The 23380-nt window shown below is 33.3% G+C and overlaps 1 protein-coding gene across 1 annotated transcript in view; it reads left to right on the forward strand.

Moving 5' to 3' along the window:
* The window catches only part of LOC111418389 (proton-coupled amino acid transporter-like protein CG1139), a 74354-nt gene that overhangs the window by 36620 nt on the left and 14354 nt on the right, over nt 1–23380 (forward strand). The window contains exon 5 of the mRNA XM_071199826.1: nt 5728–5849. Within this exon, the coding sequence (XP_071055927.1) occupies nt 5728–5849 (122 nt within the window). The remainder of the gene's footprint in view (nt 1–5727; nt 5850–23380) is intronic.

Genomic DNA, 23380 nt, shown 5'->3' on the forward strand with positions numbered 1-23380 from the left:
CACCTAAGGGAATTACGGTTCGCTGCTAAAACCACTATTATGCAATGCCTGTATGAAGGCAAAAGCTTTAAGAATAGATCTAGAGTGTGAGTAAATTTGATAATATGTCCAAATAATCTGACTATGGTAATAGCTACAGACACTCTCTCTGTAAGATAGTAATAAGCATCAGAAACCCTCGCTAATTAGAGAACAAAAGGAAATGGAGTTGGACTGACTCCCGGAAGAAATCAGTTGAGAAGAATGGCGATATAAATAAACAACGAGGAAATCCGTATTGTGCTAATAAAACCTAGAAGACACTAATAAATTACGCAAAGGCCTAATCTAATGAGAGTAAAATTGGGAGTAAAAAATATTGGCAAGCATGGTCACGTCGGCGATCTTATATATAGCACTAACCTGGAGAAAATTCCTAAAACACAATCGCTTGATGAAAGATAGGCAATGGGAAAGATTATTACTTTACACAGGATATAAGTACAAATAATCTGATTAAACACATGTTCAACAGCGATTCCAAATAGGAGTTCACGCGGAAGCTGGTAATTATAAAGAGAAAACAACATGGTCGTATAAGGTCTTGACCTTTTGTGATATATCACGTCCCTTCATAAGTAAACTAAAACCTTACTGAAATCCAATCTAATTTGGTCACGTTTGATTAATCGAACTAACAACACAGTCGCAATAAAATATCGATTGCGGGATAGTTGCGCGTTTAAGAGTAACGCGCACATCACTTTCCATCACTTCTTTCCGCACTAAAAGCCATAAATACGAAATCAAGTCATCTCGAAACACGTATGGAAGTAACACGTATCTCTTGTACAAATATTATCGCGATTACATGATTACAACAACTGGAAAATGACACCCGCGGGCCACATCTACCTACACCCATTATGAGTTATAAAGTATTCATTGACTATAATGTAAAATATCTTCTTACAAAAGCTTAATACTAAAATTGATATTAACAACTTATTAAGCCATATATTATATTATAAATTATGCGCAAACCAAAACTTTTCTTTCTTTAACGATAGAAATCTATAAATTTAAAACTGGCTATCAACAGATTAAGTACTTCTTGCATACACTGACATTTACCTAAATGAAATTGAAGACAATTTTATTATTAACGACGTAAATCCCTACAATAAATAAACACCAATCTGGATAAGATTGTACAGCAACACTTAACGAACTCCGCGCTTATATAGATATAATATAAATAGATATAGTAAATTTAATTTGGAACTGGAACGGGACAATAGGTTAAACAATAAAATAAATTTCGATATTTTTTATATCTGACGCACATTGACAGAATTATACTTTACTCATCATGAAATGAGATAACCCACAGAATTCATAAGTCACAATTGTAGAACAAAAAAATTTAACAAGAATAAAATATAACAGATAATTTAGTATATTTAAATAAATAAATTTAATAATCCATGACAATTTACTTTCTTAGATATTCATTTATATTACATTGCAACTTCATACATAATGTCCTCTATAAATCGCCAATATTTCGTCAAGATATCGTAACAATTCAAATTTCACAATTTTTTAAAGAGGAGTTAAAGAAATTGTTCTCTTTATAAAGTTTCAAATTACGGTCGAGTTCCTAAATTATTATCTCAAAAACGAATATAGATTTCCAAGTACTGTTTTATTGGTGAAATAAAAAAAAATACATCAAATCGTGAGCATGTCATAAAGACCAAAATGTTTAATTTTATAGTCATATAAACTCGGATTGAATTCAAAAATTATTATCTCAAAAACACATTCATGGGCAATCTGAAAACACTTGAATTCTGGTTTATTTCTGGATTCATTCTTTTCAGATTTACTCTCTTTTCCTCCGAGTTAGTATCTGTCGAGTTTCTGAAGTGTTTATATGTTTTCAGTTTACTACGTTTCCAGCTTCGATAACATTTAGATATTTTATCCTCTTTCTTGTGAATTCCATTTTCATTTTATTTTCATTATTGACAGAATTGCTGGCATACGCAAATTTCTGGGACTCTCTTTATAAAAGATCTTTATAGGAGTTTATAAGTAAATCTTGAAGATCATTTATTGAGATTTATTGATGATTGAACCTGACATTAACATTTGTCTCGTTCTGTTCAACTGGTACAGGGTGTCACAAATGTACTGTAGCCCCGCAGTTTTGTTGATAAAAACAGGATGGAAGCATATAGAGACATTTTATTCAAATGTTAACAAACAACAGTATACTACAAACAGTATACAATCGAAGTTCGAAGTATCCAGCCTTCGCCTTCACACAGGCCCGCAGACGATTGGAAAACGCAGCCATCATGGCAGAGAGGTACTCGAAGTCGAGATCGTCCCATGCCTTCCAAAGGGCGCGCTTCAAACTGTCGAGATTCTTGAGGGGAATAGCGTCTCAAGGATCTTAGCTTTGTGCGCGGGTGCTGAGTTTTGTTAGCATATCCAGGGGAATCTGCTGAAGTGAAACGGGCTCCAAAGAAGCACTTCCTTCATCAGAAATTCATCAAAATAGTTTTGGGAGTTGATGTTGGCTCAGCCACCCTTTCAGAAAACTTCCCAACCTCACGTAATCGCTTCTTAAACCATTCACTCGAGTATTCTGTCGTTTTGTCGCTTAAATGTTTGCTGAGTTGTGCCGGTGAGAAGCGTTTCAGAAGTTAGAGATAGCCTTGAAGATGAATAGCCTTTATATGTTCCGTCGAAGTGTGAGTCTTTTGCATCTTGGTGCTACGATGACCGAAATGATGTTTGACGATCTTATGCATAGATTTACGGCTGATATCCAGCTCGTTGGTCGTTTTTCTGAGACTCCTCTTGGAATTCGGTGGACTTTGTCCCAGAATTTTACGCTTTACTATGATGAGTGTCGCGGTAGTCTTTGGTCTTTCACTTCTACGACGATCCTTCATGCTACCTCTGATAACGACGGATTGTACATTGTCTAGCGCAGTCTCAAAAATGTGGCACAGCCATCCTTGGGATTTTTGGAATGTTGAGTCGAACATGCGACCAAAATTTCACATCCTTACAACAAAATTAATAAAATGAAAAGTTAAGCTCCCGGACTTTTGTGACAATCTTAATTTTCCAAGATTTCGCTTTGTTACCGCGCCTCTATTTATTTTTTGGTTCTTTCTTTCTAACTTCGTTCAAGAGGATTTTTCTTTCATAATTTATTTCAGTATTTTTACCTTAAGTAGGAAATTTTTCTTTTCTTTTTGATGCTTTCTGCTATCTTATGCTTTCTTATGCTGATGCCTCTTTTTTTCTCTTTACTCTATAATTTTTATTTCTTCTTTCTGACTTTTCTGACATCATCTACGTTCGTTGTGGAAGCTGTAGCTACCCAGACTTCTTCTTAGTTTTTGTTTTATTACTATGTTTCTGCTCCTTCTATTCTCGTCAACATTAATACCTTCTTCAGTGTATTTTTCTGTAACTTCCTTAATTCTGACTTTTTCTTTAGATTATGGTTTCTTCATTCTGGCGTCCCTGACATTTTCTATATTCCAACTTATTTCTAGTTTTCTTTTCATTCCAACCACAAGCCAACAAAAATGTGATGCTGTAGCTACCTCGAACTGGATCTTACATATTTAAACAAATGTGAACTTAATAAAAGCAACCTCTTTTTAGAATATAAATAGAGTCTTCTGGATTGTTTATAACTTCTTTCTTTTTGGCTTCATTCGGCACTTTTTCTCTTCATCCAATATCTTCTTAGTGTAACTGTATTTCTGCGTTTCTAACTTGCCTTTGTTACTTCTGGCTCCTTCACTATAACTGATTTCTTCACTGTCTTTTGCTCTTTCTTAAATCTAAATTTTTTTCTGATATCTGGCCTTTCTGATATCTTCTAATTTCGGCTTATTTCTATCTTTTTTTTCATCCTGATGCTTTTGCATTTGTTTGGAGTTTCTGGTCTTTGTGGTGTTATTTAATTCTTTCAATTTTACCAACTTTTCTTAATTCCGTAGCTTTCTCTCTTTTCAGTTCTTTGTTGTCTTTAATGTAACTTCTATAGCAACTTTTAAATTCTGGCTTATTTCTAGATTTTTCCTTTTTAGATTTATTCTCTCTTTCTCCTAATAAGATATCTTCTGTATTTTTGGTTTTATGCTGACTTTTTGGCTTGCTAAAGTATTTCACTTAAATATAATTTGACTGATAATTTAATTAAATTAAACCTACATCATTAATCTTAAAATGTTTATGAAACAATTTCCGTTTACTCTTACATATTTTAGATGTTATCATAAGATTTATATAGAATCTTATTAACATTGTGCGAACGCTATAGGAAGCATTGAATTAAAATTAATTTCAAATTAATGACAACGGCTTGCAACAGTTTTACTTCAACTTGCATCTACAGGCGAATTTTGCAATCTAATACACTTCACAACACGAATGCATTATCTTCTTTTGTAACCAACATTTTTTTTAGAAAGTTACTACATTATTTTAAAGCTATAATTTTTCAGCTTCATCTTCAAACATGATAATTAAAGGATTTAAAAGTAGGAGAATGGAATATTTTTGGCGTTCTAGTTCTTAAAAGAAGAACTAGATCATCAAATTTCGAATGTGAGATCAAGGTTGAGTAATTAAAAACGTTTAAAAAAGTTTTACAACCTTTGTAAAAACTAACATTATCGCTTAATATTCACAGGTTATTTAAAAGTGAGCATTTCCTTGAAGCAAATACGTTTTGTTTGTTACAAACGGAATACTTTTAAAATTCTTGGCATAACTAAAACGGCATATTATTTATTATTTGTTGAATTGAGACAACAAAATCAATGATAATTTCAATAACAACAATTATTTTACGAGGTAGACAATAAAAAGAAGATTTACATCATTAACTTTTGAAACTAGTTGTTTTATTACAACATGATTGGGACATCCCCTGTATGTAATGTTAAAATACTTTAGATACTGAATATGTACTTGACATATTATTAGAGAATAATGTGCGACACTTAGAAAAAAACGTTATTCCAATTTATACATAGAAACTTCTAAGAAATGTTTCTGTTAGAATATTTATTGTGGGTTGTCCCAGAAATATATTTCGCTAACTGTAAAATTCCGCAGCTAATTTACACGTAATTTAAAGCCCATTAGATTCGTTGACAATCATTGTGTAATCCATTGCAATTCTATATTTAATAAATAGGTCCTTTCACTCGTATGAGACATTATGTCACGTACAAAAACATTTCAGAGGAAGAAAAATAACCGCACAAAAATTTTTATGAAGTTGTAAAATTAAATTAATCTAGAAATTATTAATATAAATCAAAATACAATACGGATTTTTGTGTCCGCTAATGATTATGGTATTGATATAAAACGCGATAAAAAAATCATTTGACTCATTCTATGTCGTTAAATTAAATCTAACATCGAGTCTTAATGATTAATATGTTTTTTTTTTCTCATTACATTGTACATTGAAGAAAAATCTATCAATCAATCTTTCAAGTACACACGCGTGTAGTAAACAAATTAATTCCTTTTAGTTAGTTATAAAAAATTTACATACAATGGACAAAAATTACATTATATGATTATACGTTTTTTAAATGACCATTATAACCCTCACCTATTTTTTATGATTTCTTTATGACTAATCTAATCTTGTTTTTTTTAAATTTATTCTATATAAATTATTTTTTTTAGGTTGCTGCGTCACACGAAATTTGCAAAAGATCCAAACAACCTGTCCTCGGATTTTCAGAAACCGCCGGCGCCGTATTTGAACACGGCCCGAAGAAGTTAAGAGGTTGGTCTACGACCGCAAAGTAAGTAAAAGATTTTTATTATTTGAACAAACAGAAAGCAGTTGGTCAAAATTTTATTTTGGATTTATATTGTTTGCAGAAAAGTTAGTTGAACTGAAGTTAATTACTATAATGTATGAATTAAATCGATTTATTGCTTTATCTGATGAATCATACAACAATATAAATATTATAATTTATAACGTTGCGTATCGTTACTAAGAAAGTGGCATTATTCAAATTACTTGGAACTTGTGCTTTTTTCCGGATTAAGTATTAACATACCAAAAATTCCGATTACTTACTACGACTTATACGTTGTTCATCAATGATCAACGCTCACACTACTTTTTTCAAATTAGAATTTCTATTCTAGAATAGTTAACTCATAATGTGTCTGGTATTATGTTACCCTTATCATTAAAGAAATAGTTAGCTTTTGAATTAACTCCTTGGTCATTAATTACGATGGTGAAGAAAACATTTCCATATTCTAAACCCGAAATGTAAAAGAAGTATTTATTGAAGCCATAATATTCAATATTTCTTCATAGTCTTCATCGTACGAGGATCTAAGTCTTATTGTTAGTTACAACGAAGTTAAAATCTTCCCATTCTGTTCTACAATTTCTGACAATCCGTTTTAGTCTAATCCTTTCCATTCGTGAAATGGTGAAATAACCGAGTAGTACTTTTCTGCTTGGCAAGGCGCTGAAGATTCGTGGATTCCTTTTTAAAGCTTCAAGGTCTACTTGTTAAGAGACGAAAACTAAAGACAAATTCAAGGAGAAGTTCTTTTTGTGGTATCCTTAGTTCCATGTGAGTCATCTGATACAGGATGGTCCTTAACTACTAGCAAGATTGTATCTATCTCGGAGTGCAAAAGCAGACACCATATGCTGGACACGACTTTGACAACGTCACAAGATTGTGTTATAATTTTAAACGTACAATCATCGATCTACGTTACTTGTACAAGAATGCATAAACTCGATCTAGACGAGAGGGTCACGCTATTCCAACTTCTACGATATCATATTCAGTGATAAAGAAAGGTACTATCTCGAGAGAAATTTTATTCAAAAGAATGCTTAGTGAGGAAAATGAAACCGGAATTTTTGTACAAACAAATTTTATTCGAAGTATTTCAATGGGCTAGCTACACATGTTTGTACTTTTCTGACAATTTGTGGATACAACACCAAAAAACACTGTTGCTCTTTTAAGACAAATCACTCATCGAGCAATGTTCGTGAGAAATGAAGTACTGATTAGCAAGTTCGTGTCCCATCGATGCAAATAAGAAATAATCAGACGGAGCTAAGTCTCGCGAAAGTACTTCCCTACTAAATGCCTCTATTCATTTTTTTCCAATTACTTTGTGTGTGCATTTTGTACACTTTGTGTACCAAATGTCGTTAATTTAATCCATCATTTGTTGTTGGTAGGGTTTAGTATTAACGGTTTCGTCAGATTTTAGCAGCTCATAATAGATTACACCTTGGTAATCCCACCCAACATAGAGCATTGTCTTCTGTCCATATTAGTTTAGTTTGTAGTTATCCATGATCTTTTGCGCTTGGAGAAATGACTTTCCTATGTATCTGGCGAAGAGGATTTCGCAAGCGGTTTCTCGGTATTCCTGTTGTATTTCATTCAATTCATGTAAAACCCATCTTCTGGATCTTTCCTATGGCTTTCACATATATGGAGACGACTTCTCGTGAATTCGTCCTAGCAATTTACTCTATGTTGTAGCATTAGCAATGCACTGATTTAGCATTGTTATGTACATCTCAATACAAAATTGGTATAAACTGTATTACTAAGTATTTGGACACATGTAATAGTAAAAAGATATAAACTTTATGCGTATTCAGTGGAATGTCCTCGTGCAGCAATTACAACCTCACCACTCCTGAGTATGCCTTCCACAAATCGTTGTATGATGGTGCTGGTATTTTCTTCCACTTGGATTGGCGAAGACGTAAGTTCTATCAACTATTTTAGGATTTTGAGGTTCTCTATGAAATTCAGGTCTGTGCTCTTAGCAGACCAGTCCATTCGGGTAACCTCAGTCGATGGTGGAAGTCGTAACAAGACATATAACGTTGACGTCCTGAAAACAATATGGTGCCACTCCGTGAAACGGTCATAACGTTGGAACACATTATTATCTGAAATTTTATTGTGCAAAATTTTTTTGACTAATTAATTGCGCTTCAATACACTACTTATTATTGTTATTAGAAACTATCGAAATATTAAGATATCACTTGACATGAAAAGATTATATTGATCCAAACCTATTCTTAAACATAAATATCCATTTATTGGAGATAAGTACATGATTATTTTATATTAAAACTAAGATTTTATTAAACAATTTAAGATAAACTTGCTTGAAAACGATGATAATCTTTATAAATGAACATAATCTGTATCTGATTAGAAATGGCGATACGTTGATTGATATGGAAAGATATTCTTACGTTAAAATAATTATATTTGCTGATAAAATTAACACATTCTTTGCTACTATTTATACCAATACCAGGTTGATACGATTGAGATAGATTCTAGTATTTATGATCAACATTATGATGAAAAAATTATCCCTCATTTAAATGAAAGTTTAACTGATTTAGAACAATATTTTATGAGGAATTGCCTCTAATAATATGGGGTACATGAAACTGCTGGTTATTCTACAAGACAAGTAGCGGTTAAATTTGTTATCAAAAATCTATAAATAAAACGGATACGCAAAAACAAATTTATCATCATTAAATTAATCTTTTATTGCAATTAAATGTCAGAAACAAAACAAAAAAAACAAAAGGCCAGTAAGAATCGACTAACTAACAATTATGTCAATAAAAAGTCAAAAGGGGACTTCTTTTCACATTATTTCTAGTATAAGTTTAACACACGCATCATCTTGGCCGAACAGAATAGGGTTTCTTGTCATCTTTTGTACGAATGAAAGGATTTAGCTGTCATTTGGTGTACTCTCCTTTACAGCATTAATTTATTTGGTGTCACCGCAATTTTATCATTTCTTTTTGGAAATGTTAGTCGGGAGCAAAGATTGCATGTATCACAGGAAGGTGATTTAAATCCCAAGTTGAATTCAGAAATAATACGTTGAAACATCGTGGAGTTCGGGAAAAACAGCTGTTTGATTACCAGCTGATGATTATATTCTTTCCAGATTTCACAGGTTTACAAATATTATTCAGCTGGTTGTTTTTTAAACAATTGAAGTGCATAAAGTAATACTAATGTGTAATTTGGTCATCCTGGCAACTTTGAGCCTGTGGAGGACGAATTATACAGCATAAAAACCGTTTATTGTTGTTTTTGTAGTCCAGAAACGCGTTATACATTACAGGTATTATTTCGTGTCCTTTGGAACCTTCCTTAAGAGTTGATGACCTCAACGTCATCTTTTATTCTGTTAAATTTAAATTACTAGTACACACTAAAGACAAAAATCTCTCTATGACAGAATACGTGAATATTAATATTTTGACATTCTGCCAAAATGTTGCTTGTTCTAGCTGTATAACTTTGACATTTTGCTACTAATTTTTGTTGAAGGCAGGATAGGGGCAAATTAAAATCTTCTATTACTACATCTTCTTCTGAAATATCTGATTTATCGACTCACAAGTGGTTTAGGAAAGCTATACACCATGCTGCACGCTAGTAATAAATAAACATAATCCTACCTGATTAAAAAAAATTAAGAACAATTAAATAAAAATACGTGTCATTGCAACGATTGTAGCAAATTAACTGACGTGTGCATATAAGAAATTAGCAGGTACCACAAGTTTGTGGTAAGACTATGTCCCAGCCGTTTGTACCCCAAATAGTGTTATAGGGATGTTAACTATATACCGAGGGATGTCCGAGACGTTGTTGAGGACTGTCGTAGATAAGGATCAAATATTGAGAAATATTTGCGACAATGTGGAAAGTTATTATAGATGAGTTTATTATTAAATGTGATATGAAGGGATGTTCGGTACAATATTGTAGGATGTTAGAATAAATATTGATAGTTATTAGAGACTACAATGAGTGCTGCATGCCACGATGTGGAAAATTATTACAAATATTTAGGGAAGCTTGGGACGTTGTAAAAATGCAATAGGGTTTGTATTGAACGGAGTCATAGATGACATTTGAGCTCATATGTCATGTGACTGAAATAATATTCTGATTGATTCAAATGAGATGTTTGTTTCTGCTTGAGTTGGATATAATCACATGTTCGCTTTTGCATAGGTTTGTGATTTTGTGACATGAAATCAATAAGAAATACAGGTAAACGTCGTTTTGCACCGGTTCGGTTTACGCCGATTCACAATTACGCCGGTTGGTGGCGGCGTGGGATTCCCCGGTTCGCCTGACATCAGACGACAATAAAAAAATATAGAGAAAATGGAAAAAATGTTGGCATTGTGGGTTGATGATGCTAATCAAAAGAATATTCCTGTAACACTAGCAATCATATGCGAAAAAGCACAGTTAATTTTTCTGATTTAAAGGCGCAAGAAATCACTGACGAAACTTTCTTGGCAAGCACTGGGTGCTTCACGAGATTCAAATCTCGAACCAATATCCGTTTAAACCTCGAGCGGCGAGCGCTGATGTAAAAGCAGCAGCAGGTTACCTTTAAAAGTTTCAAGAAATTGTGGAACAAGGGAACTACCCTGCAGATCTCATCTTCAATTTTGATGAAACTGGCCTCTATTGGAAGAAGTTGCCATCGAGAACATTTATTTCGCGAGAAGAACGTAGTGCTCGTGGATTTAAAGCCGCCAAGGATAGACTGACTGTTCTCTTGGAATCAAATATTTCTGGTTCTTTAAAATTTAAGCCAATGGTAGTGTACCATTCCCAGAATCCACGGGCTTTTAGAGGTCTTGACAAAAGCTAAGAGGGACGAAGTGACAAACAATTGTTTAAACGGCGTTTGGTGTAAAGTTCTTCCTGGATTTATACAAGGTGCAAGTGTAGAAATGGTAAATAACATTAACATAAACGAAGACATTATCAAGTTTACACGCGAATGTGGATTCGAAGGCGTAACAACTGAAGATGTGACCGGACTGTTAGACGTGCATGAATAACCAATCTCAAATCAAGAATTGGAAGAGTTGATGGAGGCATATGATCGCCCTCAATCAGAAAATCCCGAAGAAGAAGAAGAGGATGAGAAAGAAAATCCTAAAAACCGACTATCTAACTCGTATCTTTTCCTCTATAGAAAGGTTAACAGGTGAGCTCTGTGACATAGATGGGGATTACAATCGAAGCGCAAATGTTAAAAGAGGTGTCATAGCTGCCCTTCGACCTTATGTTATGATTCTGCAAGAAAGGAAGCAACAATCAAAGCAAATGAAACTGGATTTTTGGATTTATTTCAAAAAATTTATTATTTATATCAAGAGATTATTATTTATTTTGAATATATATAGGATATGTATTAAATAAACATAACAGGAACCTAACCTTATACTGTCCATTATATTTGTGTTCATTTTACGCCGATTTTGATTACGCCGGTGTCTCTTCCTCCGTTCAGAAATAAGTTTACTACAAATATTGTTTCTAAGAAACTTTTGATGGTCATTTAAGTAGGTATTTAAACTGAATTGTTAATGTCTTTTACATGTTGATAAATCCCAAAATCAAAACATATAGAAACTGGAAGATTACCCATTCTCTGTAAATGATCTTTATTCATATGCCGCACTTTGTAATTATTGCCTTCATCTACTTCCATGGTTTCTACCATACACTGTTGGTGCGAAAGGAAAACCTTATTCAAAGTATCCGAACTCACTTCAGAAAAGGCTTTTTCAACAGCAAAAATTAATTCGTCTACAGTTTTGCAAGCCGATTGTTGCTACAATGACTGAATTGCTTTAAAGAAGCTTAAATCTAACACGTTTGTATCGAAACTATTGGGTGGCTGACATAATATTTTGATTTTGAACCCAGTTCTATTTGAAGCTTCATTGTCACCAGGAAAATTGTTTGGCGACGACCGGATTGTGGCCATTTTGCTTGAATTTCGGGCAATAATTTTCCAATAATCTATACTCTTCTCTAGTGACATTAGAAACTACTTTCGTTTCAATGATCCCAGCTGTCTGATTTTTACTGCTTCGTTTAGCAGGTTCGAAAAACACAAAAAGTGAAATGCCAAGTTTTCCATCCAAGTTCTTGTTTTCAGAATGATTCCAACGTGGACGAGCTACAGCGGTTAAGAACATAACTTTTGCGAGAAAACGCTTACTTTTGCAGGTCCTGTGTGGTTCCTCTTCGCCTTCAACTAGATAATCTAGATCCTTGTAACAATAAATGGAAGTTGCGCTAGAATCTAATTTTGGATTTAGACGTAAAGTTCTCAGTTTTCTGTAGTGGCCTTATTCCGCTTTCTTCTAATAGAAGCATTTTGCATCAGAAATGAAGGATTCATTTATGTTATCCATCTTTGAGTACGAGAATTCACTTCAACACTATTGCACGAACACAACTCGATTTCAACATCAGTTTTGTTATGTTCAATTTGAATGTTTCAAATATTTTATTTATTTTTCATATTGTGTTGTTTGCAAAGATTTATATTCCGTTTACTTTGTATGTTATTGATCCACTTTGAGTTCCTTTTAGTAAATAAATTAAATTACTACTGTGTACAATAATCTTGAACTTACCAAAATGTTTTCATTTTGTTAATTTAATAAATATTTACTTTTGAACATCCTTAAATACCAATGTTAAAAACCTTGAAATACATTTTTATCGAAACTTATAAAAAATATTTCATCACTTTTAGAAAAGTTTCTTCCAATATTGGTATATAACCTGATAAATAAAAAGTTACCTTCTTTCGTTTATCGTTAACGATCTCTTCCCCATTGAAAATCATCACTCGTACGATACGTGACGACATTAAAAGCGTCTTTAAATCGACAGACCGTCATAAATTGCGTACTTTCTTCTTTTTCCGACGCCCCGCACACCACCACAGTCTGCAAACCGGAGTTTTGTTTTCATTCCGGTCTTGTATCATCATATGTCGGCCATACGTTGACATATATATTTTATGGCGCAACAGATCATAATGTTCTTTGAAGTATGTTTTACAACTTCAAAAATTAAGTTACCTCCATTAAAACTTAGTGTTAAAAAATGATTTATTTCTAAAATGATTTTAATGAAGATTGATGGTTAAGACAAAAAATAAATAAAAGATTCAAGGTAACCGTATAAAAAACAGACAAAACGATGACCCAACAAGTGTTTTCGACTGTTTATGATTGTTTGAGTGATGATTCATACTAAAAGCACGTTGATTGCTAATTATTGAGAGCGAAAACACGAACGAGGTTGATTACCGTGATTCCGGAATGTATCACATTTAAAAAGTCACATTTATTTCTAAAGAATTATTTGAACACCAACAAGATGTACTATTCTATGTCATGTGTGTCAAGGATAATTATTTGCAAAATTTCATTAACAAAACTGGTCGACTTTGTTAGATATGTGCCGCATAATCACACGACTTTAGCATAAATTACTTCCAACTTTTTTTGTGCAGTTACCATTCTCGTCACGTCTATTTGCCCCGTTCAAATTAGGCCAAGGGTCACGGAAGTCCTCATACAAATTACAGAAAATGATCGCGGTACTTCCAAATCGGACTTTTTTGAACTTGAACGATGACAATCTGCTACAGTCGTTTCAATTCTTAAATAGGAGTTGCAGGAAGCGCATGTTGTCGCACGCTTAAGCCGTTTACAAAGCGTTTTGATGAATTGATGGAGTCGTGTTAGAAAAGATAATAAAAAAAAATCTTTATGTATGCAACGGTTGACATTGTACTGATATGGTTAAATTGTGTTGGATACACAATGAGATAGTTTAGACTGGGTTATTACTAGAAAATATTGCGTAATAAATAAGATGAGTTACTCGGATGCGTCAAAATGAATTGTATTATGTAAAATACGTAAAGAAATTTTATAACTATTACTTAACTGGTTAATTATAATTTGAGTTGCAAATTAATCTTATATTATTACGATTTTATTGATGCGGTAGTTGTAAATGTAAATATATAAGTTGTTATGCAATGGTATTGTAATTTTTACAAAATTATAACATTTTAACTAAAATTTTTATAATCGCAACAAATATTTTTTTTATTATTTTTATTTTATACTTAAATATATAATTTGTTATTTCTCTTAGAAGACATTTTTACATCTTCTTTGTTTTCAAGTTTCTTGTCAAGAACCAAATACCACAGATTAAAGACATGGCACCAGTAGAACTAAGCCCGCTTTTCTAAACTGCTATATTAAACTGCATATTTTTTTCAAGCCATCATTAATTGCCTGGAAAAGATGGCAATTAAGAGCTTCCCTAATAAAAACATAAAAGTTATTTACATAATTTTTTTTGAAACAATTTATTCCCCATATCAACACATACTTGTGATACATATATTATATCATAATATATACATCGTTTTTTCTGTAACCTATCTTCGCCATTCGTTGTACATGGCCATACCATATAAGTCGGTTTCTCTCAATATCTTTGGATATACCAGCAAAGAAGATCTGGCAAGAGGAAGTTAGAAGAGCGATGAGTGACAAAACACTGAACTGGTGAAGCAGTGTGATCGTGTATATTTTGGTTTCTCTGTGGCTCATCAAGACAAGTATTGGGCACCTCATATATGCTATGCGACATGCACAAAGAATCTTACAGGTTGGGTAAAAGGACCGCGATATATGGTTTTCGGAAAACCCATGAATTGGACAGAGCCTGTAGATCACGTATCTGATTGCTACTTTTGCTTGACTAATATAAATGGAATGAATATGGCGTCAAAACATACTATGAAATATGCAAATGTACATTCTGCATCACAACCACTCAGATAAAAAAAAAATCAGATAAATGATGCAGCAAATCATGTCATCTATTTACCTTCATGTAGTGCAATTGAAGATGAAATTCATGATCCAACCTATGTGCCTGAAGGTAAGGAACTTCGTTTCCTCACTCAAGCTGATCTTAACTTAAAATTGTCAAAAAAGCAGTCTGAAGTATTAGGATCCAGATTGAAAGAATCTAATTTGCTTCTTCCAGATACTAAAGTGTGTCTTTTTCGTAGCTGTGACGAAGAACTAACAAAATATTTCTCACAAAAATAAAATTTTGTGTATTGTAATGATATTACTTCGGTCATGAACTTGCTAGATATTGAATTCTTTTTATAGACTCGTCAAAAACCAGTTTAAAAGCTGTACTCTTGCAAAATGGAAATAGATTACCGTTTGTTCCGGTAGAATATGCTTTCGGTATGAAAGAAACTTACGAATACATGAAATTGGTACTAGAAAAAATTCAGTATAATCAATTTTCATTGAAACTATGTGGTGACTTTAAAGTCATTTCTTTACTTCCCGGATTGCAGCTGGGTTTTACAAAGTATTGTTGCTTTTTATGTGAGTGGGACAGCAGAGATCCAAACAATCATTACCGCAAGAAAAACTGGCCAAAGCGCGAGTGCCTAGGCTTGGTAAAAATTTTTGTTAAAGCCATGGACCGCAACGGTTCAAGTTTTCAGGACCTCAGATCAGGGAATCGTTCAAAGAAAACATATTCGAAGAAAAGTTGAGTCCGTTAGAGAAATCTGCAAAAAGCAAGTAACTACAAAGATATGATAGAAGAACTACTTTCGACGTATCAAGCATTGGGTTGTAATATGTCACTGAAAATTCACTTTTTATACTCGCACCTCGACTTCTTTCCCGAAAACCTAGGAGACGTTAGCGACGTACTGGAGAAAGGTTCCATCAGAATATTTCCAGCATGGAAAAACGATACCAAAGCGAGTCAAAAATGGACTCCTCGTATGTTGGGAGACACGCCTCAACCCAAATACTCCAGAAAATCATCGTTTCTAGTTGTCAATCAGTGTTATTGATTGAAGATACTTCCTTATCGCGCTATCTAAATATAAATCTTGCGACAACCTTTTACTTAAGCATTGGTGAATATTTTCCTTTTCAAGTAAAAAATACTTCGCATCTTCACATTGTGGTATATTTTACATGAATTTGCCAAGTTCAATATTTAAGTAGTTGGTTGTTTCTTAGGGATTTGAAATACTCTACAAATTTTTGAATATTTTTAATCTTTTGTTGATTAGTCCTGAGTGTCAATCCAGACTTAACATCCATACGTGAAAATTGGCGTAATTAACATAATTGAACATTTCTGTTTTAGGATTACTTTGAATCATTCTTTCAAGGGATGGGTTATACTCATATCGGTATTGATTCTTCTTGAAGTGAAGATTTTTGCTTTACATTTGGTGATATTTCATTTCAGCAGTCATTTTGCGAGCCAATTTAAGATAATGTCAACTGATTTTTGAGCTACTTGTATAGCATCATCGAGTATATGGCTTTTAATAATAAGAAAGGTATCACAAGCATACATAGGTATTGTGGACTCAATTTTAAGGATGTCATATTAATTAAAATCGGCCCTAGGACATTGCCTTGCGATACTCCCACCTTAGCCATTTTTATTTCGTATAGCAGGAATTTATTTTCACAGAGAACGTTCTTTCGTCCATAAACAAATTATTTTCAGTAAATAGTCTAGTATATGAATGGTTTTTAACTTTGGCACAAGCATAGGAAGCCAAACCTTATCGGAAGCTTGTTCCAAGTCGAAGAATACATCTTCATATCGTTACTCACTTTCTACATATCCGCTGATTCTACATAGCTGGTTAATCAACCTTTTCCAATAGTTTGGACATTGTTGACAGCTAGCTGATGGGCCTGTAGCTCTCTAAATGTTTCTTTCTCTTTATTAGGTGTGGTAAACATAAAAATGTGAGCATGCTTCCAGGAGTTGGGAAATTAACCCGACCTAAGACAAGCATTAAATATCGTTGTTAGCACAACTACTGGAAATATTTTAATACAATATTCGAAATACCATCATGACCCGGTGATTTCTTATTATGGAGTAACTTGATGAATTGCTTAATTTCATTTGTAGATGTAACCATTATATTTCCGTTTGCCATGCCGTTGATGTTGGTAACATTTTGGGAAACATCTATCTAAAGTGCTTCATCGGCATTATCGTTCTCTGCAGAGAATACTAGATAATCGGCCAAAATAGCATATGTTCGTTCATCAGGTAGTTCATATTATCTTTGGTGATATTAGGATTAATTACAGGTTCTCTTAGGATTTTCTTGGTAGCTTTCCACAAGCATGTACTATACTGTTAATAACAATACATACGATAGCTGTCACACATAAAATCAAATGGGAGCTCCATTATATTGGTATTGAAGGCATTTTTGTTAGTGGTTTTCAAATATGTGCTATTCGCTTTTCATATACTTTTGTTAATTATTTCAGTGACATAGGTTCCTGTTTTACTTTCGAGCTAGTATATTATAGGTAGTATGTGTAATTTTGTGGTCATAGTGAAAAGTTGATAATAGAAGTTCTTAGTTCTTTTGCGAATATACAAATCTAAAGTAATGTTTTTTGGAAGCATAAATTCCTCTGTAATACTTCATGGACTGTGACATACTCAAATACACAGTAGCTAACTTGTCGATTTTCATGTGATCTTTTATCCTAATAGTCAAAACCTAAAGTTTGTAGTAAAAGTTGAAATCAAATTCAAGCCATAACTAAACGAAATAATTCCGTTTCTATTTCACCCTTCCAAAACAAACTAGTCAAAAAGGTGCCTTTGACTATTTCATCTTCTTATTTACAAACACGAAATAAGCCACTAGCTTAACAAGCTCACAGTTATAAAAATGCTTACCTTGCAGAGTTTCTTAGCTAGTTGGTCAATCATTAGATGATCAACCCAAACACGATTATTTCCCTACTAAAACAGATTACCTACTATCGATAATAATAATAGCGGTTATACTTCTGAAGTTGTAGCTAACAATATGCTCAGTAACAAGTGATGATACTCAGTAACTTGGTGATTTCCCAAGCGATACAAGGAAATGATGAGTAACTCACAAAAAGACTACTTCTTCATCAGTACGTGTGATGTAGTATCTAGAGACTAAGGTAGTTAAGGTATTTTTTTATGAAAGTTTCTGGCGTATAGTTACAGTTGACTTCTTCTAGAGTGTTTCAACAACCTTTCCTTTTAAGAATCCTACTTTAGGTAATAGTGACATGGTAACCAACTACACATCTGGAATATGTAGTGTCAGCAGATACAAGACTTTTTATTCGATAGCGTTGTAGTGCAGTTGGTTGTACACTGTGAGGTGTTAGATCATAATCTCTCTCCAATGACGCTGAAGCCCAAATTAAGACTCCTTTATCTTTTGCCTACAACACCGATCAAGAGCTACTCTCTTCCAGGTTCATGATTCGTTCTGCGTCCTCCATCACTTCGTCCTTCCATATAGATTCTGCATTCAGCTGCTTAATAGCCTTTTTGGCATTCTATCCTCCTTAGGACCACTGACATAGGATGATTGTATTTAATTTCCTTTTATTTGAGTGATTACCTGAAAGACTAATTGGCATGCCTTAAAATAAATAAATATTCTCTGTTGAAAAGTCCTATCATTTTATACCATTTCATGTTAAACCATATAGTTTTTATCAAAACTTTCCATAGTGCAGATATACAAAATGTTTAGCCATTTATTCATAATCAATGATATTCTGGGTATCTTGATCTCTCATGATAAGTTGACTAGTGCTCATAGAATCTCCCATGTGTCTGGAGATGGTACTATTTGTACATCTATACAGCTCAAAATAATCTTAATGTTGCAGCAATTATATGATGTGATGGCTTTCTAGTCCTCGGCTATCTCTCAGTATCTTCAACTGTAAAAGTATTACGAACAACGGTTTTATTAATCGAGTAGCATCATATTTAATAAAATGGGTTAAAGTTTGTTTGCACCATGGAAAGACGTAATATCCTGCTACGAAATTAAGCATAAACGTTGATAAACCAGTATTACTAGTAAGCAAACAAGAAACATATATCTTGAATGTTCTTGCTGCAATTTCCACAGAGTGCAATGTCGTTGAGACACCTATACCAGCGCATCCGCCCATTCTATCACTAAGAGAAGACCATCAACATACATGAAATTAAAGTAATGAATGTAATCAACAGAATCCGAACCCGACAAGAATCAAAGATTGTATTCAATCTCTAAAACATAACTAACACTTTGGCATGAAATAGCCTAATCTTTGGGAACAACCCACAGAAAGTTATAGCACAAAACCTCATCTTAGCCAAAATTGATGTGCTCCAAAATATATATTGATTTAAAATTTCTCTTTATATGATTTATTGTAATAACAGTTATCAAATTGTACACGAACTCAACAGTTTTCTCTTATATCACAAAGATTAGTTGTAATATTGAAGAATTACCTTAACAGATAATGTTATCGTTTAGGAGTGTATAAACTAATTTATAATTTAATCCATTTTTCTATATGTAGATGTTAAAGAAAAATTTTACTGTAAGTCGTAAAAGTTTGTAGGTTAGTCAAGAACGCGAAACCGCACTACTTATTAAAATTTATTTATTTGAAAATAACCTTTGTGGTTGCACCTCGTAAAAAGTACCTCGTTGTTAAATAAATTATCATAATCCACAATTTGGAATACAAATTACAAGCGAAGGTTACATCTTTTTATGCGACAATGCGTAATCAGAAAAAGAATGGAAAAACCGAAAATGCGCAAACTGTTCAAATAATTTCTTTTTATCGAAAAGTACATCCGTAATTATGACCGTTTTTACGACTTTTAATAAAACTTATAATTGGACGACGCTAAATCCAATTTCCTTTCCCGCTAATCAGCCAATTCTTCTTCTCTTTAATTTTACGATCCGGTATTGCTATAACTTCCATTCTCATAAGTTGTCACAAATAATAAAAAAAACTTTTTATAACTATAAGAGTACTAACTACGAGACTGTAAATGCGTAAAATAATATTAATTAAATTAATTTGAAAAACAGCTTAAATTTTTTTTATTCTTTCCATAAAATTTCAATTTTAATTTATTACGAGTTTCCTATTATTTAATATAGAAATAAAATTTGTAGTCAAATCACGTTAAAGTGACAAGACACGCGCTCGCTCACATAGAGTAATCGTTTTAAATATGTTTAAATGTTCTTAAAAGTTTTGTAACGATGTAATCATAAAATCGTCGTTCGCATCAGAGAGTGGCAAATGAGGCAATGAAAAATTCCAACCTGTGCGTTATGTAACTCCCTGTAAGGATTTACATTTGCGTGGCATTCATCGGGGGACATTTCAGCACGATCAATAAATATGTTTATTATCGAATTAAAACGTTTCGATTGCAACTCCTACAGCTGTTCGTTCGGTTTGCTATCTTTGGATTTGCATATTATTGGTTTCAAGGTCGTCGTCTTCGATCACCCGTTTGCAATGACCGTAACGTGATGATGACAATGTAACGGATTTCTTTTGAAATTTATGTCATGATTGTTATTCTCTATGTTTCGATTTATTTGGCGCTATCAATGATTGGCGATTTTTATTTCGTATTTTTATAATCGAGCTTTATTAATAATATTATTATAACAGTATTAAATGTTTGCTATTAGTGAGATAAGGGGTTATCATACAAAAAGTGCTTTGCCTCTATTTTGTACAGCTTAGTATACATAGAGAAACATAAAAATATCAATATTCAATCGCTACATGTATATGTTTTAAAAACTTTACAATATTATTCTAAAAATATGTTACATATGATTTCAGCTTTTTTGTTTAGTTGTAAAAAAATTATTTGTAGGAACAGTTTCATAGAGTAATAATGGTCGAACATATGAGATATTAAACTTTAACATTGCTCCTAATGTGAGTAATGAGTTTGTTAATGATTCAAGCATAAACTGTGGATATATATCCTACAATATACTATATGCTTACATGTACAGGGTGATTTATTAGCTCACTATCAAACTTTGACATATGTCCTATTTCAATTATTTAAGAAATTATAAAACTTTGTTGCCATTATAATATGTCAGTTTGCTGTAAGGTTTAATTATTACATACAAGAAGAAACTCAAAATGTACGCTTATAGCACTGAAGAGTATGCTGATATAATTTTCGTGTATGGTTTTTACAATGGAAATGCTCGACAATCAGTAGGAGAATATCAAGAAAGATGCCACAGCGTCATTTGCCATATTATTCAGTTTTTAGCGATTCTTTCAGAAGACTTCGAGAAACAGGTAATTCTGCTCCAGCAAAAGCTATTCGACCGCATGTAGTTAATGTAGATGACGAAGAAGCTGTAATTAATGCTGTCATTGATAATCCTTCCATCAGCACTCGAAGAATAGCACACAACATACATGTAAGTCAAAATTTTGCATGGCGCGTATTGAACCGCGAAGTCCTTCATCCGTACCATAAACAAAATGTTCAAGGTCTACAGCCAGAAGATAATCAGCAACGGATAGCATTTTATGAGTAGTTATTACAGCAACGTGCCCAAAGTAATGACTTCATTTCAAATGTTCTCTATAAACATAAAAATTTTAAAGTGGTATAATTTCGGAAATACTTGAAATAGGACGTATGTTTATTAACATTTTTTTGGTAATTGCATTAGTTATCATATGTCAAAGTTTGATGATGAGCTAATAAATCATCCTGTATAGGCTAATAATATATGTATACACTAAATACAGGCAATACATAAAGTTATAGTTGGTATAAATTGTGTGCAGAGCATTCACGGGCAATTTGTTATTGTAGGTGGTGCAAAGACATACGATTGCAAGTTGTATTCATACGAAATGCAGTTCTATATTAAAATCCGTGCAGGTTATTTGCAGTGTATATGGAGGCTATTGTTAGTTGTACATAGGATTGGGAACCAATAAATTCCTAATAAATCATCGATAGATTTTTCAGGGGAGATACTTCTTGATTATGACAATAGTATAAGAATTGTATGTAAAATCTACAAATCATCAATGAGTTTTATTCAGAAAGTGGGCCTCCCTTGTTAAGTTAACAGAAAATAATTAAAAATATACCCATTAATGCAGAAGCTATATACAAAATGGAATATTATTTGCAGCATAATTTACTCCTATATTGGAAACCAGATGAGTACAACATTTAGGAAGTGTCTATTTAGGATATGGAGATTCTCATGCATCTTCACGCAGAACTGCACAAGCACATTATATAAGTCCAGTAGCACGGTATTTCTGTTGACAATACAGAACAGAAGCACATAGAGACATAAAATTTGGAACGCTTGGGGAACACAGCGGAGAAGTACTCGACGTTGAGATCATCCCATGTCTTCTGAAGGGCGCGGTTTAGATTGTCGAGATTATCGTGGGGAGTAGCACAGACCATGGTCTCAAGGACCGACCACACGAAAAAGTCGAGACGGTTCAAATTAACGAATAAAGGGCCACACCGTGGAGGTGATCATAGCTAGAAAATTGAATCTGGCTCCAAGGAAGCACTTCCTTTCTTTGAACTCAGCCGGTGAGTGTGTTTCAGAAGTTCGCTATACGTCTAAAGGCGAGTGGCGTTCGTTTGTTCAGTCAAAGTGTAAGTCTCTTGAATTTTGATGCTACGAAGCTCCAAACGATGTTTCTTCGTAGCTATTTGCTGAGACTCCTCGCTAACGGACCTTGTCCGGACACCCATTAGCATGGTGGTAGTCTTTGGTCTTCCACTTCTACGGGAAACTCCGGTGATTTTTCCGATCTCCTTCTGAGTCACCCCGGTCTGGCGCAGTCTCAAAATTGTGGCACTGAATTCATCATGAAAAAGTTATTGTTATTAGTTCTGGTGTGATTAACCAGAACTATCTATTGGAAAAGAGACGTTCTGAAGTTTCTTACAAAAAACAGTACTTTTGAGAGCACCCCATAAAATGCTGGCCAGATTAATTTTTGATGGATTTTTAAATCTCCATCGAACTTAAAACGATATATTCTCAAACAAACTTCAATCGCTACAATATTCGTTTAAAGTTTGCACAAATGCCTGAAACAACTTTTATGAGGTTGCGAAAGAATAATTGAGGTTGAGTTATACCAATATTTTATATTATAAAGTTTCCAAGATGCTGATTTAATTTTGAATACTTAATTTGAAGGTTATATCTTGCCCAATCGGCTGTTAAAATCATCCTTGGCGTTTATTAACATCATCTTTTTTGTCGCTCAACAGCGTCTTTGATTTTCCAATATCTCTGATATCTCTCAATACCCACTTGACCTATCGCAACACCTTTCCAATATAGTCGCATGCATTTTTCATTGTACTCTATGACATCCTCCTACACCGTCTCTAACATCTCCCAACGAAATCCCTGATATATCATAATATAACTCTGGCTTCTGAAAACATCTATTTCATCTATTATTATCTACATCTAA

The sequence above is a fragment of the Onthophagus taurus genome, chromosome 11, assembly GCF_036711975.1.
Source record: "Onthophagus taurus isolate NC chromosome 11, IU_Otau_3.0, whole genome shotgun sequence".
NCBI lineage: Eukaryota > Metazoa > Arthropoda > Insecta > Coleoptera > Scarabaeidae > Onthophagus > Onthophagus taurus.